The following is a 21,362-nucleotide window of genomic DNA, read 5'->3' on the forward strand; positions in this document are numbered from 1 at the left end:
TCAAATGCAGTAATATTTGTAAAGCACTTAGCACAGTGCTTGGCACATAGTAGGGGCTTAATAATCCTTCTGTCCTTTCTGAAAGCACAGCTTTTGAACAAGATATAAATTATGAAGGCTTTATATTTTGATATGCTTTTATTATGCTTTATTCATAAGTTTGTAAGAAGTCTATTTCCTCGAACATGTAGTTCTCAACTTATATATGGGATTTCCTTATGTGTAACTGAGGGTGATATTTTCATTTTAAAGTATTATGGGGGTGTTTTAGCCTCAGTGAAAAATAAAATCCCTTCTTCATTAATGTCAATTCTTCTTTCCTAGGTATGATGCACAGAGAGATAATCTAGAGATGCAGTTACAAATCAACAAAGTCAGAGTTCTTTCTGATTTTCCTAGTGAAAAGGAAAGGAATATCTCTTGCTTACAAGATAAATTGACAGATCTACAGGTAAATAGTTGTAATCAGTATCTTTTTTTCCTGTTTGTTAGGGAAAAGACACTACCACTGTCCATGATTATAGACTTATAGTATTTCATGTGACCTCTCCTATTTGTTGAGGAATTGACTGGCTTCTCCAAATATTGACTCACATGATATTCTGCTTTGTTGCAGTATATCTCTTATGTGATCTTACTTCACAAGTGAGTTTTGGTCAAGGGGAGTATACAAAAGGAACTTCAGGATAACAATTTATTGCTACTATTGGCACAGATAGATTGCAACTTATTGGCAACTTGTAGCTGCATGTGAGAAGCAAGGTTAAAGAGATTATTTAAGAAATGTATGATACGTTAGATTGTAAGGTCCTTGAGGGAAGGAACTGGTTTTGGTTTTCTTTGTCTCCCCAGCACCTAGCATGGTGTCTGGAACATAGTAAGTGTTTAATAAATGCTTGTTGACTTTACTTGGAAAAGAAGGTTCATTTGTTCTTCCTGGATATGCTTATTTGTTACAAGGGAAGGGTTTCTTTTATGGGAGGAGGGGATTTAGTTGAGAAAGGAGCATTAGTGGTAGTGATGCTCCTCAAAAAAGAAGAAAAGAAGGATTTAAAAAATACACAGAAGAGACAGAAAAAAGTTTAGAAGGAGACAGAGAAACTGGACAACTTTGAAACTAGCATCATATTTTTATATATATTTAAAAAAACAAGCTATACATAATAGAGATTTGCTATTTCAAATATAGCCCCTCTTTTCTTTCTTTTTTTTTTGGTATAAGGGAGTATCTACATTTATTGGTGTTTGTCAAGTTCACAAAACAAAAATTATCAAAAACCTGTAAAACACTATTTAAAAAGAGAAGAATAACAGGTAGTCAGTCATGTGGAAAGAGTGGAGGAGTCCTTGTCCTACATAATTTCTCATACAGTATAATTGGTACAAAATAATGCTTCTGGAGTGGATGAATGAATAAGACCTAGAGGAAGTTCCTTGCATAGCATATTGTGTGGACCCTCTGCAAAGGAGAAAGACACATGGGGTGGGGAGGAGAGAGAGAGAGAGAGAGAGAGAGAGAGAGAGAGAGAGAGAGAGAGGGAGGGAGGGAGGGAGGGAGAGGGAGAGGGAGAGGGAGAGAGGGAGGATATAGCTATGGGTATGCTGGTAAATGTTTCACAACTGGCTTTCCAAAAAAAAAATTAAGTGTGCATGATACACCTTTAAGTTTAATCTCTAATGTTAACATTTTCTCCATCACTTTCTTAAATCTAGACAATTTTAAAAAATCAAGCCTTAATTTTGTAGCATTTGCTGATTTGCGAGGTGTAAATGGTCACACTGAAAATTTAACAGTTGGCTCTTATGAGCCAGTACAATCTGGTTCCTGTACACCCTAAATGTAGTTAGTATTTACAAACTAATTTCATTCACTTTTCATCTGGTTAATATCAGTTTCAATACAATCCAAGTTCTTTTTAGTTTATACTACATAGACCTGCTTTTAAGGGGAAAAAGAATAGAATGTGTCAATGCATATTCTAATAATTCTTTCAAATCATGTTCTTTGTCTTATGTTCAAGGAAAAGATAATGGTATACACTTGGAAAGACATTGTTCACTACTATTGGTTTATATGAAGTGAGAGCAGAATTTATCCCATTTTGCACTGAAACACAACTCACTTATACATTGTCATTATTCATATGGAGTTTTGCTAACTTTGCCACTATGCCCAGTTAGCAAAATATATAATTTTGGAATATGGGATTATAATTATGTATCTATTAAAATATATACTAAATCAGTATTTTCATCCTACTTCAGGTTTTAAAAAATGAAACTGATTCTTGCTGGACAGAGTTTGAAATGACTTCATCAAAGTTAGAAAATATTGTGGGAGACCTAGAAAGGTCTGTTCTTTCTCGAACGAGGGATAAATTAAAGAGAGAAGAGGGAGAGCTTCAAGTGACTCTAAGCAACAGGTATGATGAACAATAAATCTTCTGAACACATAATTTTGGGTTATGATTATGACTTATTAACAGCAAAATTATAGAGAGCTTCTGAATTATCATAGCATAAGGAAAGAAGCCATCTGACCAATACATTACTATATATTTTTTTTAACTACAAGTTTCTATATTGTACAATAAATAACTTTTTTTTTGGCATTGTCCAAGATTGGATAGTAGTTAAAATTTCTCTCAGGATCCTTATTTTCTCTCTCTATTCTTTAATTCAAGTCAATTAAAAATACATTAAGCACCTAACCTGTGCTTACACACTGACGGTACATAGATAAAAGCAAACCACTTTTTTGAGCCCTCAAGGAGCTCACATTCTACTTGGGGTCTATAGTGTAGTTATACCTTTCACATCACAACTTTTCCTATCATGGTTGTAATATATTGTGGGTTGGCATAAGAAATTAAATGGGAGTTTTGCAGAAGCCACAGACACACAAAGGCCAGCAGATGACATGGAAAAAGTTTAGAAACTCAGAAATGCATAAAATATGTATAGTATTATATATTATCAGCCCAAATTTTATAATAAGGTACTATAAGCACCTTATTAAAGAAAAATAAAAAATTCAGACTTCTCTGATATGAAGAGAAGGCCAAAAATTTTACACAGATTTTCCAGATCCTAACCCTGCAATGTGGAAGGGATAACTGTGCACATAGGTTAGCAAATACAAGATAATTATCCCATTGACATAGGGGACAGTTTGGGCAAATGTAGGTAGAGAAGACATTTAATTTCATGTTTAGGGGAACAATTGGTGGTATAATTTGATGAGATCACAGAGTGTATAAAAGGAATAAGAATGAAATAATCCTTGAAAAGTAGGTTGGAGTCAGATTGTGAAGGAGCTTAACTACCAGGCTAAGGAATTTGCATATTTTTTCTAGAGATAATTTGGAGTTATTGGAACTTTTTAAATAGGATGGTGACATGGTCAGACTTAGGCTTTAGAGATATGACTTTGGCTTCTATTTGGGAAATGGATTGGAGAGAGGAGATACTTGAGGCAGGGAGATCAATGAAAAGGGTGTGGTCTTGCCAAGGTTCCTATGTGAGTGGAGAGAAGGGGACGTGTGAATGATACTATGGAGGTAGAAAAGACAAAACCTGGAGAGCAAATGGCTATGAGGAGTGAGAGAGAGGCATGAAGGACAATTCCAAAGTTGGCCTCCTAAATGACTCAAAGGATGGTGGTACCCTTGTCAGAAACAGAGAGGTTTGGGTTTGGAGGGGAAAGATAGTGAGTTCCCAACACACAGCTTTTCTAACCTGAGACACCAGAGGATCTATGTTACTGGCACCTTATAGCCATCCGAGCCTAATGCCCACTCCATATATTGGGTATCTTCATTTAGATGCAGGGATGCCAGTTGCCAGTTATTTGCCAACTCAGATCCCCAAAACTATATCTATTCTTCCCTTTTGTTTGGAAGAAATCAAATTGTTACTACCCTTAATTATCACAGGACCAAGGATGGAATCCCCTCTCATATAGTGATTTCCCTTCAGATGGTCAATAAATTTCTATCTTCTCATCTCCTAAATTCTGTAATTCTATCATGGGTGTTCCAAGTGAAAACTCCCCACCCCTTATATTCTTTCCTGATCTTTTCATGCCTGTCCTGTGCCTCCTAAGTTCTTATCCTGTTCTGTTCTCTAGTTCCATTGTGCCTTCTGGAACCCCTATTCTATGGTTAAATATTTCTTTGGCCTAGATCTCTTCACTTCATACTCTTTTGCACCAAAGGTGGATGAGCAGCTCTGAAAAGGACTTGGCAAGCTCTCACATCAGAGGTGCTAGTCCTCCCTGAACACCCCAATATACCTGCCACCCAACTCTCACCTGTGGCTTCAAGAAACAATAGCATGCCCAATGGCCACACCCCAGTAAAACCATCAAAACAGAAGGGCTAAACCAAATTAAGGGTAACTGACAGGCCTCAAACCCATTGGTGAGTTTGGGGGATGTCTACCCCAAGCATGTGAAGACTTCCCCCAGTGGAATGGGTCGATGAGAACAATTTGTTCCAATAGCCATGAAAGTGGCTGAAGCAGGTGCTGTGAAGAGCTTGGTCAGGCAACCAAGATGCCAAGGTCACCCACTGCATCCCAGGCCAGTTGTCATGACTTTTGTCTTGCCACTGGACTTTGATGTCTCTGGAAGACAGAATGAAGCTGACGACTTTGTGCAACTCTGCCTCACTTAAATCCAATTCACTTCCAAGTCAAGACATGATGATGTCATTGGTCCTCTTCCAAAACAAAAGATGAACAACAATTTTTTTGCACTCTGTTTTACCTCAGTTTTCTAAACTGTAAAGTGTGAATCATAATTGCACCTACCACACATGGTTGTTGTGAGGATCAAATAAGGTAATGTTTGTAAAGTACTTAGCACAGGGCTTGGCACATAGAAGATGCTTAAGCACTTATTCCTTTATTCCCATTTTTCCTTATTCATGGAAACTTGGCTTCTCTGTCCCTGGCCAGCCTCTCTGGTACAGGTTGCTCATCTCACTCTCCTTGGCACACTGGGCAAGGAAGAGGAACAGGTAGACTACTTGTTTCTCACTGCCACTTCTAGACCTTCCCATGACACCATGACTGAGCATCCTTTCTTTCTTTGAGGTTCATTACATCTACAAATGTCATCACCCTATTCAAATCTTGTTTGCAGTTATCTACTGGCCCTTAGGTCATATTTTCCCCTTTCTTGAGAATTTTAACATTTATTTTAGAGTCTTTGGGTCTACTTTGCTTGCATATTTGGGTACTTCAATATTTTAATACACATATGGATGTTCCCTCAGGCATCCAGGCCTCCCAGTTCATCAGTTTAATTTTCATATGTTACACATCTGATCCTCACAATTACTACATGAGAAATAAAATTCAAGTTTTATTATCCCCATTTTACAGTAAGAAAAAAAAAGATATAGCTATAAGAAATGATGAACAACAGGCTGACTTCAGAAAAACCTGGAAAGACTTGATGCTAAGTGAAGTGAGCAGAACCAGGAGAATGGTGTACATAATAATTGCCATGTTGTGCGATGACTAATATTGATAAACTTAACCCTTCCCAGCAGTACAAGGATCTAAGACATCTCTAAAGGCCTCGTGATGGAAAATGCTATCCCCATCCAAAGAAGGAACTATGGAGTTTGAATGCAGATCAAAGCATACTATTTGCTATTTTTTTTCTTCTGTTGAGTTTTGTTTCCTCTTGGTGGTTCCTCCTATTGGTTCTAATTCTTACTTACAACATCACTAATGTGAAAATATGTTTAATAGGAATATATATGTATAGAATATATCAGATTGTGCGCCGTCTTGGGGAGGGTGGTGGGGAGGAAGGGGAAGAAAAATTTTAAACTCAAAAGCATATGGAAGTGATTGTTGATAAATCAAAATTAATTAATTAATTTTAAAAAAGGCACAGCCTGAAGTACTGGAAAGAGCACTGAATTTGGACTTAAAGTTACTGTGTTTGAATGCTAGCTCTGCTACTTATTAGTTGTGTGACCTAGAACAAATCACTTAATCTCTTTGGAACTTTTCCCTCCTCTATAGATGAAGGCATTAAATTATATGGTTTTTTTTTTTTTTTTTTTACAATCCTTTCTGGTTCTAAATCGTATGATCACAAGTGATTTACTCTAGAGGCCTAGACTGGGTATGGCACCTATAATCCCTATTACTGGGGAACCTGAGGCTGGTAGATCATTTGTGCTGAGGGGTTCTGAGCTGAAGTAGGGCTAAAGTCAAATGGGTGTCCATACTATGTACAACACCAATATGGTGAGCCCCTAGGTGTGGGGAGAGGGGGGTTCCAGTCTGTCCAAGAAGAAGCGAAGCAGCCTATGTCAGAAACAAAGCAGGTCAAATGCTGATTGGCAGTGGGGTCAGGCCTGTGAGCGATTGCTACATTTTCAGCTTGGGCAAGAGAGTGAGACCCAGTCTCAAAAAAAGAAGGAGGTGAAGGAAGAAAAGGAGGAGGAGGTGAGGAGGACCCCTGAGAGTCTGCAAGGTCAAAATTATTTTCATATTATTATTAAGACATTTACATTTTGGATATGGTAAACATTGATAGATATAGCCAGCACAAACAAAAGCTCTTGGAGGGGGTAGTGCTCAATAATTTTTAAGAGTATAGAGGGGTCTTGAAGATGAAAAAGTTTGAAAAATGCTGCTTTAATGGAAGTGTAGAAACTCAACAGATAAAGATGGGGAAGAAGGATATTCCAAGAATAAGGACAGCATGAACAAAAGCATGGAGATGGAAAAACAAAGAGTAGTTTGGGGAATAGTGAATAGTCCATCCTCTTTTTTTTTTTTTTTAGTGTAACATAATAGTAATAATATATAGCTCTTTAAGATTTACAATGTACTTTACATATATATTATTGTCTCATTTGGTCTTCACAATCCTTTGAGGTGTTATTATGCACATTTTACAGATGGAGAAACAGAGACTGAGAGAGGTTAAGTGACTTGTCCAGAGTCACACAACTAAGTAAATATGTTAGGCAGGATTGGAACTCTGACTTCTGAACTTGGAACTTCCTGAATCTAAGTCTACTGCTCTCTTCGTTGCATTGCCCACCTGCCTTAATATATCTGGAAAGGAGTGATATGAATTAAGCCAGAAAGATAGGGTGCTTCCAGATGGTGGAAGCTTCTTGAATGACAAGCTAAGCACTTTGATTATTACTTAGTAAGCAATAGGAAAAAACTGATGGGGTTTAGGGCCATGATAAGGGAGATTATTTTGAAAGTGGTCTGAAGAATGTAGTGGAAGGATGAGACAAAGAAAGGAAGAGACTGTGTTAAGAGGGAATTGCAGTAAAACAGGCTAATAATAATAGGGCTTGTGCTAGTGTAGCGGCAGTGGTAACAAAGAGGGAGCGTAAAGGTAGAGCTGACAAAACCTGGTCACTGATGGCCCTCCCCCTTTTACTTTCTAAATGAGGACATGGGCCCACAAAGGTCACACAGGTAGTGAGAGAGGAGCAGAGGTGAGACTAGAAGCCAAACATTCTAAATGCAGGTTCTCCTTTGGAGAAGAAGGAAAGGGAAGAAAAAAAATAACATCAAGTTTTGAGCAAGGGAGAGTAGGTACAACTGATAGAAGGAGGAAAGTCAGAAGAAGGAACAAGTTTTTAGGGTAAGATAATAAACTCAGACAAGGCTGTGGGTATTAATTTAGGAGTTCTTTGCATGTGGGTGGTAACTAAAGAGATGGAAGGAGGCAGCGAGGGAAAGAGAGAGACAGAGAGAGACACACACACAGGTAGAGATAGAGACAGAGACAGACAGACATACAGATAGATAGACAGACAGAGAGATAGAGACACAGAGGAGGCACAAGAACTGAACTTTTGGGAACACCCACCTTAATGGAGCTGTGAAGAAAAGAGGCTCATGAAAGAGATAAAGAAGCATTAATAATGACTGACATTTGTATAATTCTTAAAGATTTGCAAAATATTTTATACCCTATTTCATTGAATTCCCTAGAATAACTCTGAGGTAGCAACTACAAGTAATAACCACTATTTTACAGATAAGAAAATCAAGGCTCAGATTGGTTGTGACTTACCCAGGGTCATGGTCATATAATGAGAGTCAGAAGTGGGATTTGAACTCAGTTTTCTTCTGACTCCCATGCCCAGCACTCTTTCAAATAAATACACTGTGGGAGAATAAGGTAAATCACACAAGTCAGAAAGAGGGATAGTGGTCAATTCTGATTACTAACTGCATGATCTTGGGCAAGTTATTTAGCCTCTGTGGGCCTCAGTTTCATCTTTTGTAAAGTGAGAGAATTAGATAATCTCTCAGGTATCTTCCAACTCTAAATCTAGGAGCCTGTGGTCTGTGTCAAATGCTGCAGAAAAGTCAAAGAGGATGATGAGGACTGGAAAAAAGAGAGCACTGAATGTCATGATGAGGAAATCATTACATCTGTGAGAGTAATATTAGCAGGACAGAAACCAAATTAAGAGGTATTTAGTAGAAAGTGACAGATTTAGTAGAAAGTGACAGAAAGTGACAAAGTTTAGCCATAAAATGTAAATAACTTAGGTGGTGGAGTAGAGAGGGATGAGACACTTGCTAGATAGGGTAGAAGGGAAAATAATGTTTTCAGGTTGGGGGATATGTTTATTGGGTAGTAGGAAGGAATAAGTGAAGAGGAAGACTGAAGAAGAATGAGAGAAGGGACATGACTGCTGGATCGAGGTCCTTGAAGAGGTTAAGTCATCTGTAATTGGTTGTTGGGGATGAAGTTAAGAGCTTAAGAGAAAATAGAAAGTTTTGGAGTGATGACTCTTGGTCATCATGATAGGATCAGGTTATACTCATTATAATCTACTTAAATGTCAGGAGAGATAAACTTTTTAGAAAGGTTTCTTGTCATTTTTTGGTCATGTCAGACTCTGTTACCCCATTTGTGGTTTTCTTGGCAAAGATTCTGGAATGGTTTACCATTTCCTTCTCTAGCTCACTTTACAGATGAGGAAACTGAGGCAACTAGGGTCTTGCTTGGGGTCACACAGCTAGTAGATATCTGGGTCCAGATTTGAACTCAAGAAGAGGAGTTTTCCTGACTTCAGGCTTGGTACTCTATCTTTTGCACCACCTAGCTGCCCCAGAAAGGTTTCTTACCCCAATGGTTAAAATAAAATTAAAAAAAAAAACCTCTTAAGTATTTAAAAGGATGAACCTGACATGCTAGAGAGCACAGACAGGAACAAATAAGTCTTCACTTTGCTTCTTCAGTAAGTTTACCTTGGCAACCTGATCCTGGCTCTTTTTTTTTAAACTCTATTGCATATGATTACAGTTGACGACTTTAGAGTCTTGCTTACAGTGCCATGATAGTGCTTCAGGTATTGAAGATGAGTCTATCTACCTATACAAGAAGAAAAGTCTTCTTTTTCACCTTAAGATTTTGGTAAGCATCATCACTACTAGATAGATTAAATTCTTGTATTTCCATTGTATAGAACTATCAGAATTCTGGATAGACTCATCTTCAATAGCTGAAGCACTGTCATGGCACTGTAAGCAGGAATCTAAATTCATGTCAATGTATTATTATGAATGTTTTTGGTCAAATAATAGAAAGTAAGCTCCTTGAGGCCATGAACTTTTTCAGTTTGCCTTTATAAACCATTGCCTAGTAAGGAACCCTTGCACAAAGGAGGCACCTAAATGTTTATGGAATTAAATTGAACTGAAACTGTTGTAGAATTATTTTTTTTGTTTATTTTTTTCACCTTTTTAAAATTCATTTTAATTTATCAACAATCACTTCTATAAGTTTTTGAGTTTTAAATTTTTCTCCCCCTCCCTCCCTACCTCCCTCCCCAAGATGGCATAGAATCTAATATAGACTATACATATACATTTCTATTAAAACATATTTTCACATGAGTCATATAAGTAAGAATTAGAACCAATAGGAGGAACCACCAGAAAAAGGAAACAAAGTATAACAGAAGAAAAAAATTGCAAGTAGTATGCTTTGATCTGCATTCAAACTCCATAGTTCTTTCTTTGGATGTGGATAGCATTTTCCATCATGAGGCTTTTGGAGATGTCTTAGATCCTTGTATTGCTGAGAGGGGTTAAGTCTATCAAAGTCAGTCATCACTCAGTGTGTCTGTTACTGTGTACAATATTCTCCTGGTTCTGCTCACTTCACTCAGCATCAAACCATACAAGTCTTTCTAGGTATATCTGAAGTTTGCCTGCTCATCATTTCTTATAGCACAATAGTATTCATTACATTTATATATCACCCCCCCCCCCGTTTATGCTTTTCTTTCTCCTTTCTCCTTTTCCCTCCTCACTAATGTTTTGCTTTTGACTACCACCTCCCTTTTATTAACCCCCTCCCTTTTCTTTACCCTTTCCACTCCTAACTGCCTATAGGGCATGTTAGATTTCTATGCCTAACTGATTATGTTATTCCCTTCTCGAGTCAAATCTGATGAGAGTAAGGTTCAAACAATGCTCATCTCCCTCCCTTCTTTCCCTCTGCTGTAATAAGGTTTTGTGCCTTTTCCTGTGATGTAATTTACCCTTTTCTGCCTCCTCCTTTCCTATTCTCTCAGTACATTTTCTTAGATCAGATTAATTCACTTACTTGGATCCATTTAACCCACTTGATTAGATTTTTTTTCAGCATTTTATCAAAGTAAATTTATACCCACCCCCTTTATGTATACCCCTTTAACATGGTGTAATAACAATACAGTTTTCCAGAGTTACAAGTGTCATCTTCCCTTGTAGGGATGTAAACAGTTTGCCCTTATTAGCAACATATCGTATCTTTCTGTCCCATTTGCCTTTTTATGTCTGTTTTGACTCTGTATTTGAAGATCAAATATTCTGTTAAGCTCTGGTCTTTTTATCAGGAAGGTATGGAAGTCCCCTATTTCATTGAATGTCCATCTCCTCCCCTCTTCATGTTCCACTTGAGTCTTATATTTGAAAATCAAATTTTCTATTCAGCTCTGGTTTTTTCCATCAAGAATGCCTGAAAGTCCTCTATTTCACTGAATGACCATTTTCCCCCTGCAGGATTATACTCAGTTTTGCTGGGTAGGTGATTCTTGGTTGTAATCCTATCTCCTTTGCCCTCTGGAATATTATATTCCATGCCCTGTGGTCCCTTAATGTAGAAGCAGCTAAATCTTGTGTTATCCTGATTGTGTTTCCACAATACTTGAATTGTTTCTTTCTGGCTGCTTGTAATATTTTCTTCTTGACCTGGCAGCTCTGGAATTTAGCTACAATATTCCTAGGAGTTTTCCTTTGGGGATCTCTATCAGGAGGTGATTGGTGGATTGTTTCAATTTCCATTTTGCCCTCTTGTTCTAAAATATCAGGGCAGTTTTCCTTGATCATTTCTTGAAAGATGATGTCTAGGCTCTTTTTTTGATAATAGCTTTCAGATAGTCCAATAATTTTTAAATTCTGTCTCCTGGATCTATTTTCCAGGTCAGTTGTTTTTCCAATGAGATATTTCACACTGTTTTTAAATTTTTCATTCTTTTGGATTTGTTTTACAATGTCTTGATTTCTCATAAAGTCACTGGCTTCCAATTGCTCTATTCTAATTTTTAAGGAAGCGTTTTCTTTGGTAATCTTTTGGACTTCCTTTCCATTTGGCCAATTTTGTTTTTTAGGGCATTCTTCTCCTCATTGGCTTTTTGGACCTCTTTTGCCATTTGGGTTAGGCTATTTTTTAAGGTGTTATTTTCTTCAGTATTTTTTTGGGTCTCCTTTAACAAGCTGTTGACTTGTTTTTCATGATTTTCTTGCAAGACTCTCAGTTTTTCCTCCACTTCTCTTACTTGCTTCTTAAAATCCCTTTTGAGCTTTTCCAAGGCCTGGGATTGATTCATATTCTTCTTGGAGGTTTTGGATGTAGGAGCTTTGGCTTCATTGTCTTTTTCTGGTTGTATATTTTGATATTCTTTGTCACCAAAGTAAGATAATATAGTCTGACTCTTTTTGCACTGCTTACTCATGATCCTGGCCAATTACTTGAGTTTTAAACTCTTTGTTAAGGTAAAAGTCTGGTTCCAATGTGGAGAATGTACTGTCGCAAGTTTCAGGGGTTTGTACAGCTATTTTCAGAGATACTTCTAGGCACCTGAAAATTTTCAGTTCTTCCAAGGTACTATGATAAGGGGCGAGGTGTTTTCTCTTCACCGCCACAAGAAGCTCCACCACACCAGCTTTCCTCCTGGCCCCAGGACTGCCCCTCAGAACTGTGACCCAGATCCAAGCACCAGTAAAGCAAGAGATTCCTGCCTCAGCACTGGCAAAGAGATCCCTGCAATCTGCCTCTGATCAGCCACTTGATTCCCCCTCAGTCTGTGGGCCAGAAGCTCAGGAAACAGCTGCAGCCCCTGGGGGCGGCTGAGACCTAGCTCCTTCTCTCACAGCAGTCACAGACTTTTCCCACTGACCTTCTAAGTTGTCTTTGGCATTGGTAGGTTGAGAAGTCTGGAAACTGCCACAGCTGCCCATGATTCAGTCCTCTGAGGCCTGCTCCAAGTTCGCTGCGGCCTGCGCGCCCACGCTGAACTGCGCTCCTCTCTCCGCCCAGCGCGATATACCTTTCCGATCAACCATCCAGGCTGCCTTTGGCTGGAAATTTGTTTCACTCTGTCTTTTTGTGGGTTCTGCTCTAGAATTATTTTCTAAGAGAAAGCTTGCTACTATGGTTCTCTGTCTTATCCCTCTGTTTATTTTTCACATAGGCTGAAATCCTTAGAAGCTGCATTGAGGATTGTTTTGCCAATAGAAAAGGAAGCTACTCTCCTTGGTGACTCAGAACAACTCCTCCATATAATGGAAATACAAAAATTTAATCTAGCTGGTAGTGATGATATTTACCGAAATCTTAAGGTAAAAAAGAAGACTTTTCTTCCTGTATATTTATAAAGGAATGATCTCTTCTGGAGATTTATAGATATGTATTATTTAAAATCAATAAACACAACTTTATTAATAATTCAAATATAAATTCTAGTATCATGACAGAGAAGTTTTCATTAATTTAGATGTGTCATTTACATCTTCAGATCTTTTTAGTTACAACTTTGGAGGCAGATCATCTAAGGTGATACATTTTGATATCTACTTTGCTTTCTTAATGCATTAAAATTTTCCCATATTCTTATGATCATCTTCCTCTGCACTACCAGGAAACTTTGACATTAATTCAATGTGTTATAAGGTACCATTTTAGTTATTTTTTAGACTCTGAATTCCTTGAGAGCAAGGACTGTCTTTTGCCTTTCTTTGTATCCCCAATGCTTAGCACAGTGCCTGGCATATAGCAGGAGCCTGATAAATGCTTATTGATCAACTAACATTTAGCATCATGATATCCTTAACACATTGACTTTAGCAAAGCCATTTTTGCTTTTTATTATTTGACTTATCCAAATTCTTCAAACTCTCATTTTATCCTAAATGGTGGTGGTTGTTTTTTTGTTTTTGTTTTTGTTTTTAGGGGAGGAGTGAATGGGGGGAGGAGAGAGAAGAGGATGAAAGGGAAGGTGCTATGTAGTTAATGCAAATCACAAACATTTCAGTTATGTCTGCTGCTATTTCTTCTTACATTATTGGTGTATTGTTTTATTTTCGTTTGAGTAAGATTATTGGAGAGGATACTATATGACCAAATTAGAACATTCCATTGTGTCCACACTCACAGCTTTGTTTAAATTCCAGAATGTTTTTCAAGTTCTAACGTAGTATCATAATTTTGCTTGTTCATTACATGCCATCTGTCTTTCTCTGCCTATGTTCTAAGGTATTCTTATCTTAATTTCAGGATATCCAGAGTAGTGTAGCAAAACAAATTGAATTATGTAGTAACTTGGAACATCCAGGCAGTGATGCATTAAATGAATTTAACCCAATGGATCTTCATGCAACTCAGACCATTATAGTAAAATATAAAACACAATTTGAAGAAATGAACCACAAAATGCAGAATGCTGAAATAGCCCTCAAAGCTCTTGAGGACTTTTTGGCCTCCCTGAGAAAAGCTAAACTTTCTATTCAGCCTGCAACAGATTTTTCAATATCAGATGTACCTGTGGTGCAAGATAACACCTGGACAATAGAAGATGTGCAGAAAAAAATTCCACTGATGAAAGATGAGGCCAGATGTTTGGATCAGCGTATGAAAATGCTTGATATAAGCTTAAAAAATGCTGAGCGGTGTGAAGACACTTGCTGTGAAAAACTCATTGAAGTTTTCTTAAAAATGATAGATGAGACTCATGGTCATAATGAACCTGAAGATTTCACTAAACAAGACCAATTACTGGAGGTTTTTATTGCAAAAAATAATGAGATCCTTAAAAACATTAAATATGTTCAAGACCAGATCAATAAAATTGGCCTCAAAGATCCAACAATTCCAGCGGTGAAACAGAGGTGAGTAGTTACCATTTATTATAATCTAAAAACAATGTAGGTTTCTGGTTTAGTAGAAAGAGTATAAGACTCTATAATTAGAAATGTGGGTTCAGGTCTCAGTTCTGATACTTCTAGGTGTATGACTGTGAACAAGTTATTGTCTCTGAACATAACATTTTTCATCTATCAGAAAGTGGTAAGAATATTTGAACTGCCTCACAGGAATGTAGTGAGGGAAGTGTTTAGTGAGCTTTAAAATGTTAGTTTTATGTATGAATATATATGTATCTGTATATACACATATATATGCTATATTTTAAAATATGCTAGCTTTAAAATGCTGTTATATATTTATTTGTAAAATACATATTCACTTATAAAATTATAACATATTTTAATTATTCTCAAATAATTACTGGCTATTTTTTAGAAGTTTATTAAGAGTTAGAGAACCATCAACAAATATGAATAACTCCATATACAAATAGGACCAGAAAAAGTGAATTGTACGTGAATCCACCATATGTAGCTTCTTTGTTTTTAATCACATAAAAATATACACACATGTATATTTGTATGTTTATATGTATATGTATGTGTATGTATATATCCATATCAGATTTATCTTACTGGTGCCAAAATTGCCTTGCTTGTCCACGTCCCCTTCTGAGTTCTCTTCTATGGATTTTTGAATGTTTTGTTGGTATTCATTTTTTTCCTTTCTTTTTTTTTTGTTCTATCACTCTCACTTCCTCTCCAATACTCCTCTAACATCGAATTAAAAGCTCTCCTTTATAACAAATATATCTTGACAAGTAAATCAAATTTGTGTTGTACTGAAAATATTTGTCTCCTTCTGCACCAATAGACCATCTCCTTTCCACCAAGATGTTGCAGTAATGCTTCAACATTCATCTTCTGGAGACATGATTGGTTATTACATTGATCAGAGTTCTTAAGTCTTTCAAAATTGTTCACATAATGTTTTGGTCATTTTAGAAATAGGTTTCCTAATCCTGCTCTCTTTGCTCTCATTTAATTCATATAAGTCTTCCTAGGTTTCTTTGAATTCAGAACTTTCATAATTTCTTATGGTGCAATAATATTCCATAAGAGTCATGTACCATTCCACTATGGATGGGCAACCAATTTGTTTTCTAGTTTTTTGATACAACAGGAAAAATATGCTGTTATATTATTTTTGTATTCTTTTCCTTTTTTGATTTTTGATTCTTTTCCTTTGTCTTTGATTGTTTTGCTTTAGTATCACTAAGTTAAAGGGTATGCACAGTTTAGTGACTTTGGTTTTGTACTTTTCAAAATAGTTGAACCACTTCACAGCTCCACCACACTTTATTAGTGTGTCTGTTTTCCCATAACCCCTCCAGTAATTGTTATTTTCCATTTTTGTCATCTTTGCCAATCAGATAACTTTGAGGTAGAACCTCAGAGTTGTTTTGTTTGCATTTCTCTTACTACTGGGGATCTGGAATGTTGGTTATCATTTGTTATTGTTTTATATAGCTGTTGATAGGTTGAACTTCTTAAGAACTGCATGCTCTTATCCTTTGACCATTTGCCTATTGAGGAATGGCTCCATTTCTTTTATATTTGTATCAGTTCCTTTTGTTTTTTGGACATCAGGCTTTTATTAAAGAAATTTGCCATAAACACTTTCCCCCAGTTAACTTTTTCCACCTTTTTTCTGACTATACTGCTTTTGATTTTTTTTTTTTGCAAAAAGTTTTCAGTTTTATGTAACCAAAGTTGTCTGTTTTATCTCCTATGATCTTCTCCTTTGTTTGGTCCCAAACTCCTTCTTTATGCTGAGTAGTAAAAGATATTTCCTTCTATTCTCTTCTAGTTTATTAAATGACCTTTTGTCCATTTGGAACTTCTTGTGGCATATGTTTTGAAATGTTGATCTAATTCTCAATTTTCCCTATTTTCTTTCCTCTTTATTTTTAAGAATTAAATTCCATTTATTCCAAAATAATTGATGAAGTCTTTCCAACTAGAGTGATATAAACTCTGATTTGAATCTAGTTATTTTTCCAATATAGTTTTTATTTATTTTGTTAAATATTTCCTAACTACATGTAAAAATTTAGTATTAATTTAAAATTTTAAGTTTTAAATTCTCTCCCTCCCAACCTGCCTCCTCCTTGAGAATTTGAAACTGGGCCTAAACATCCATTACTGGTGACTACTTCCCTATATGTGCTGTCTCCCCTTGTTCATTTTTACATTAAATTTCATTTTTTTTAATGAACAAAAATCCATTTTCTCTCCTGGATGCCTCTTCTTCCTTTCAAAGTAATATGGAAATAAACCACCTCATAACAAATATGCATAGTTAAGCAAAATAAATTCTTTCATTATTCATGTTAAGTTTGTGTTCTTTGGTATATTGAACATTTAGCTACTATGTTCAGTTGATTCTGGATCTTGTTTACCCAATCTGTTCTATATTGATCAACTTTTTTATTTTTAAACCAGTACTAAATAGTTTAGATGATTTTGCTTTGTATGTATAGTTTGAGACCTGTTGGATGTAGGCCTCTTTCTTTTCATTTAAAAAAAAATTCAATTGAGACTCAACCTTTTGTTCCTTCAGAGGAATTCTGTTATTATTTTGAATAGTTCTATACACTAATCCTTTGGTAGTTTGATATAATACTGATTCTATAAATAAGGTATTATAATTTTGTTATATTACTTATGTATTATAATTTTTATTATAATGCCCCAACCATGAGCAATTAATTCCAATCCAATTATTTAAATCTTTCATTCTTTCTATAAAGAGTATTTTGTGGTTGTAGTCATGTAATTTCTGCTTTTATCTTTGACTCCTATATATTATATACATTCTATAGTAATTTTGGGTAGAATTTTTTCTATCTTTTTCTTCTGGGTTCTGTTGATGATTTACATGAGTTTATTTTATACTCCAATAATTATTAAAATTATTAGTTATTTCTATTAATTTTTAGTTGAATATCTAGATAGGTGGATAGAGTACTGGGCCTGGAGTCAGAAAGACCTCAGTTCAAATCCCACCTGAGATATTTACCAGCTGTGTGACACTGAGCAAGGCACTTAACCTCTGCCTGCCTCAATTTCCTCAGCTATAAAATGGGGTTAATAATCTTCACTACCTCACAGGGTTGCTGTGAAGATTAAATGAGATAGCATTTGTAAAGCGCTAGCACAGTGCCAGGTATGTAGTAGGCACTATATAAATGCATCCCTTTCTCCTTCCCTAACAAGTAAAAAATTTCTTTTATAACCAAGGATAAAATCATTAACCAAACTGGAGAAGGATCTGGATTACTATGCAGGGGAGATAAACTACCTCAGAAAAATGGCCAGTTCTCTTCCACAGTTGAAAGATGGAAAAGGACAAATCTCAAGTCAACAATGCCAAGAGACAACATGTTTATGGGAAGATGTGAAATCCTCTGTTGAAGAATGGTGAGGCAAGAGTACTCTTCCAAAATTTAAAAAAAACATATCCTCACCACCATAAAATTATGTTTGAAAGTAGATCTTACTAAAAGAGCATCCATAATTCAGGAAATTAGGTGACAATGAATTTTATTCCAGAAATTCTTTGTGTAGAACCTAGATCAGCTAAAACTGGATTGTTTCATCTTTTGGAGATGGCTGGATCTGGGTAGAATAATTGTGAGCATAACACCATAACACTACCTGGGATAGTCACAACTTAAAGAAATGAAAGTGTACTGTTAATGAGATGTTTCAAAAGTACCATCCTTTGTCAGCCCACATGTCCTGGTATGGTTTAACAAAATATGGTCATTATGCAAGCCTATGTCTTTGTGAGTTAATAGGAAATTAATATCCTGGGTGATGCTAAGGATTGAGCAGTTCTGGAGAGATTATACTTTGGACAGAAAATGAAATCAGAGTTATTCTCTAGTGTTTCTCCCTGAAGTTACCTGTATGGTTGGTCTGGAGAAAAATGTTAGTAGGGTGATTCACTTTGAAATCTGTTAAGTAAATATAATTGCAGTGATTTTTAGTTTAAGTTGGTAAAACTTAATATTGTGAAACTATTTGAATGGGATAATTTCTTCTTATTAAGTAGTTAATTAATAGTTGGCAACTAGATTGGCACAGTGGATAGAGCCCTGGGCCTGGAGTCAGGAAGACCTGAGTTCAAATTCAGCTTCAGATACTTACTAGCTATATGACCCTGGGTAAGTCATCTAACTCTGTTTGCCATAGTTTTTTCATGTGTAAAAGTTGCTGGAGAAGGAATAGCAAACCACTCCACTAAATTTACCAAGAAAACCCCAAAATGGGATCATAAATATTTGGCCATGACTGAAAAAACACTGAACAAAATTAATGGTTGGGCATTTGCAAAGGGACAATTGTATCGTGTTAATCAAAATGTACCTAAGTATAAATACTTCCTTTTCATAGCCTTGAGCAGTGTCAAAGAACAATGGATCTCCTGAAGCAATACCAGAATTGCAAAAGTATTCTTACTTCTTTGATCCACAAAGAAGAGAATGTGATCTCACTGCAGGCTTCTTATATGGGAAAGGAAAATCTGAAGAGGAGAATAGCAAAGGTGAGCTCTTCTTTTGCATAAAAACGTCAAAAATGAAAGTAGAATTGCTGACAGGGAATGTTAAACTGTTAGTGCAATGCTAAAAAGAGTAAAGGGCACATTTAGAGTCCCAAGGACAAAATTGGTGTTTAATAAGTTCTTGTTAAATAAATGCAGATGAATGGAATAATTTTAGGATCTTTGACTCTGAGGGTATTATTAATGAGGGTATTCATAGAGTCTCCAAATGTTATAGCCAGGGCTTAAAAATGAAACTTCAGTAGAAACCTTGGTTTATTGGAAAGAGAACAGAATTTGGAATCTGAAGCCCACAGTTCTGATCCTTGTTCTACAGCTTGCTATCAAGGATGACCTTAAGTGACTAACTTAGCTTTCTCACCCTCAATTCTTCTATCTCCAAAATGAAAATAATAATACTTGCAAATCTCACCTCTTGGCATTGTTGTGAGCCTCTAAGGTATGCGGCGATGCTCTTTATTTTGTGATTTTGTGATCTGGGTCTCTTAAGCTTAAGTTATTACTGTTTTTCTTGCCTTTGGTCCTTTGAATGAAGGAAGTAATGTAATATTGCCTTGTGGTTCTGACTGTATGCATGGCTGTCATCCTTTTCACCAGAGATGAATGCTAATCAACAGCCAGAAGCTATAGAGTGAAAGCTATTTCTTACTTTCACCTTGATCTAACCTTATTCCTCTTCTGGGATTGTTGTTATTGACTAGGGAAAGTTCTAAAAACCCAGTTTAAACCAACCTTCTTTTGGGGGCATCTGTGGTTTGGAAGACCTCTAGAGGTCTAGGATGCATCTGAAGTTGGTCTGGGAACATGAGTCACTCTATGATGAGTTTCATCATTCCTCTTACCTCTGTAAGATGAAAAGAGCTTCTACATTGATCCAGCTCTGGTCCTGCCTCCACCCTCCTGAAATTCCCCTATACTGCCAGTAGTATCAAGCTAAAAAGTACTAGCAAATTCTCCAAAGAGCAAAAAAAAAAAAAACCAAAAAAAAAACAAGGATGAGAATATTTATCAACCCTGAGCAATTCAGTATATTTATAATGATTAGTTCTCTACTTAATCTTTTAAGTCTACCTTTAATACTCTACTAATGTTCAAAGCCTCATTTTTATATTATAAAGAAAACATTATTGGGCACAGTTTTGTAGTTAGGCATAACTCCATGTAGCGCTGTATACATAATATAAAACTGTACATAATAGAAGTTCACAGTTTCATCTACAATCCTCTTTTTGTTCCAATCTTTGTGTATTAAAGTGTTTATATTGATATTTAAGTTCATAATAAAGAAGAAAATTTATATTAAAAAGCGTTTCAGAAGTCTAAAACTGAATAAAATTGGTAATTTCCTTGCCTCTTTAGTATGATGTGCCTGAAATGTCTTCCCCTCCTGCCAATTGGCCTATTTAATTCTTAACCTGTCTTCAAAACTTCCTCTGTGAACTCTTCCCCTATTTGGAAAAGATTTTTTTCCTCCAAGGACCTTCAGTGGACTTTGCTTCTACTATTCTTCTTCAGTTATTATCATCTCTTATGTATTATTGCTATTTATTTGTGTTTTAGATCCCCTGCCCTCACATGAGATTCTTAGCCCCATTCTGGAAGTCTCTTCATCTCCTCTCTTCTCCTTCCATCTTTCTCCTTCCCTTCCCTCCCCCTCATGCTTCCCTTCATTTTCCTCCTCCTCTTTCTTCTTCTCCTCCTCCACCCTCCCTTTCTGTGCCTGTCTGCACACAAACACTTAAATAGCTTATTATATTGAGTTCGTGAAATATAAAGTCTTTTGAGGGATGGTTTAAAATGAATAAAATAGCATCTGTAAGCCTCTTTAAAAACTTGCTAAATTTCTGACTCTTCTTATTGTTGATATTTCTAACCCTCCACAGCAATTCAATAAAATGATTATTAACTTTTGTAGGTGATTTGGATATCCTAGTCTACTGAATACTGTTTTTCTCCACCTCAGGAAAAAAAAACAACTTTTTTTTCCAAGTTTTCTTAAAATTCTTGAAAACTTTTCACTTAATACTAAGATAGCTACACTGTTTTTAATATAAACCCAGAAAATGACTAGATCATTATGCTGGTTTTCACCAGTGTGACAGAAATTTGATACTGCTGTGAACTTCCTTCTTTAGAACTTTAAAAAGCTGAGTGTCTGTCTAGTGCATAATACCAAGTTCCCAACCTCATTGAGGGACAGAAGAGTAAAAGAAATACTAGAAAGATAGAGAGCCAGGGGATTAGCCAACCTTAGGAAATGTCAGAACAAGATTTTTTTTTTTGCCATTATGTAAAACTCTCATTCATTGTG

The 21,362-nt window shown here is 36.1% G+C and overlaps 1 protein-coding gene across 6 annotated transcripts in view; it reads left to right on the plus strand.

The window, feature by feature from the left end:
* Positions 1-21,362, plus strand: part of SYNE2 (spectrin repeat containing nuclear envelope protein 2) — a 415,658-nt gene that overhangs the window by 143,122 nt on the left and 251,174 nt on the right. For all 6 annotated transcript variants that reach the window (XM_027842877.1, XM_027842872.1, XM_027842874.1 and 3 more), the window contains 6 exons: positions 325-451; positions 2,266-2,423; positions 12,753-12,900; positions 13,835-14,445; positions 17,725-17,904; positions 18,883-19,033. In XM_027842877.1, coding sequence (XP_027698678.1) covers positions 325-451; positions 2,266-2,423; positions 12,753-12,900; positions 13,835-14,445; positions 17,725-17,904; positions 18,883-19,033 — 1,375 coding nt within the window. The remainder of the gene's footprint in view (positions 1-324; positions 452-2,265; positions 2,424-12,752; positions 12,901-13,834; positions 14,446-17,724; positions 17,905-18,882; positions 19,034-21,362) is intronic.

This window comes from Vombatus ursinus, unplaced genomic scaffold (genome assembly GCF_900497805.2).
Source record: "Vombatus ursinus unplaced genomic scaffold, bare-nosed wombat genome assembly UNPS02014893.1, whole genome shotgun sequence".
In the NCBI taxonomy this organism is placed as follows: domain Eukaryota; kingdom Metazoa; phylum Chordata; class Mammalia; order Diprotodontia; family Vombatidae; genus Vombatus; species Vombatus ursinus.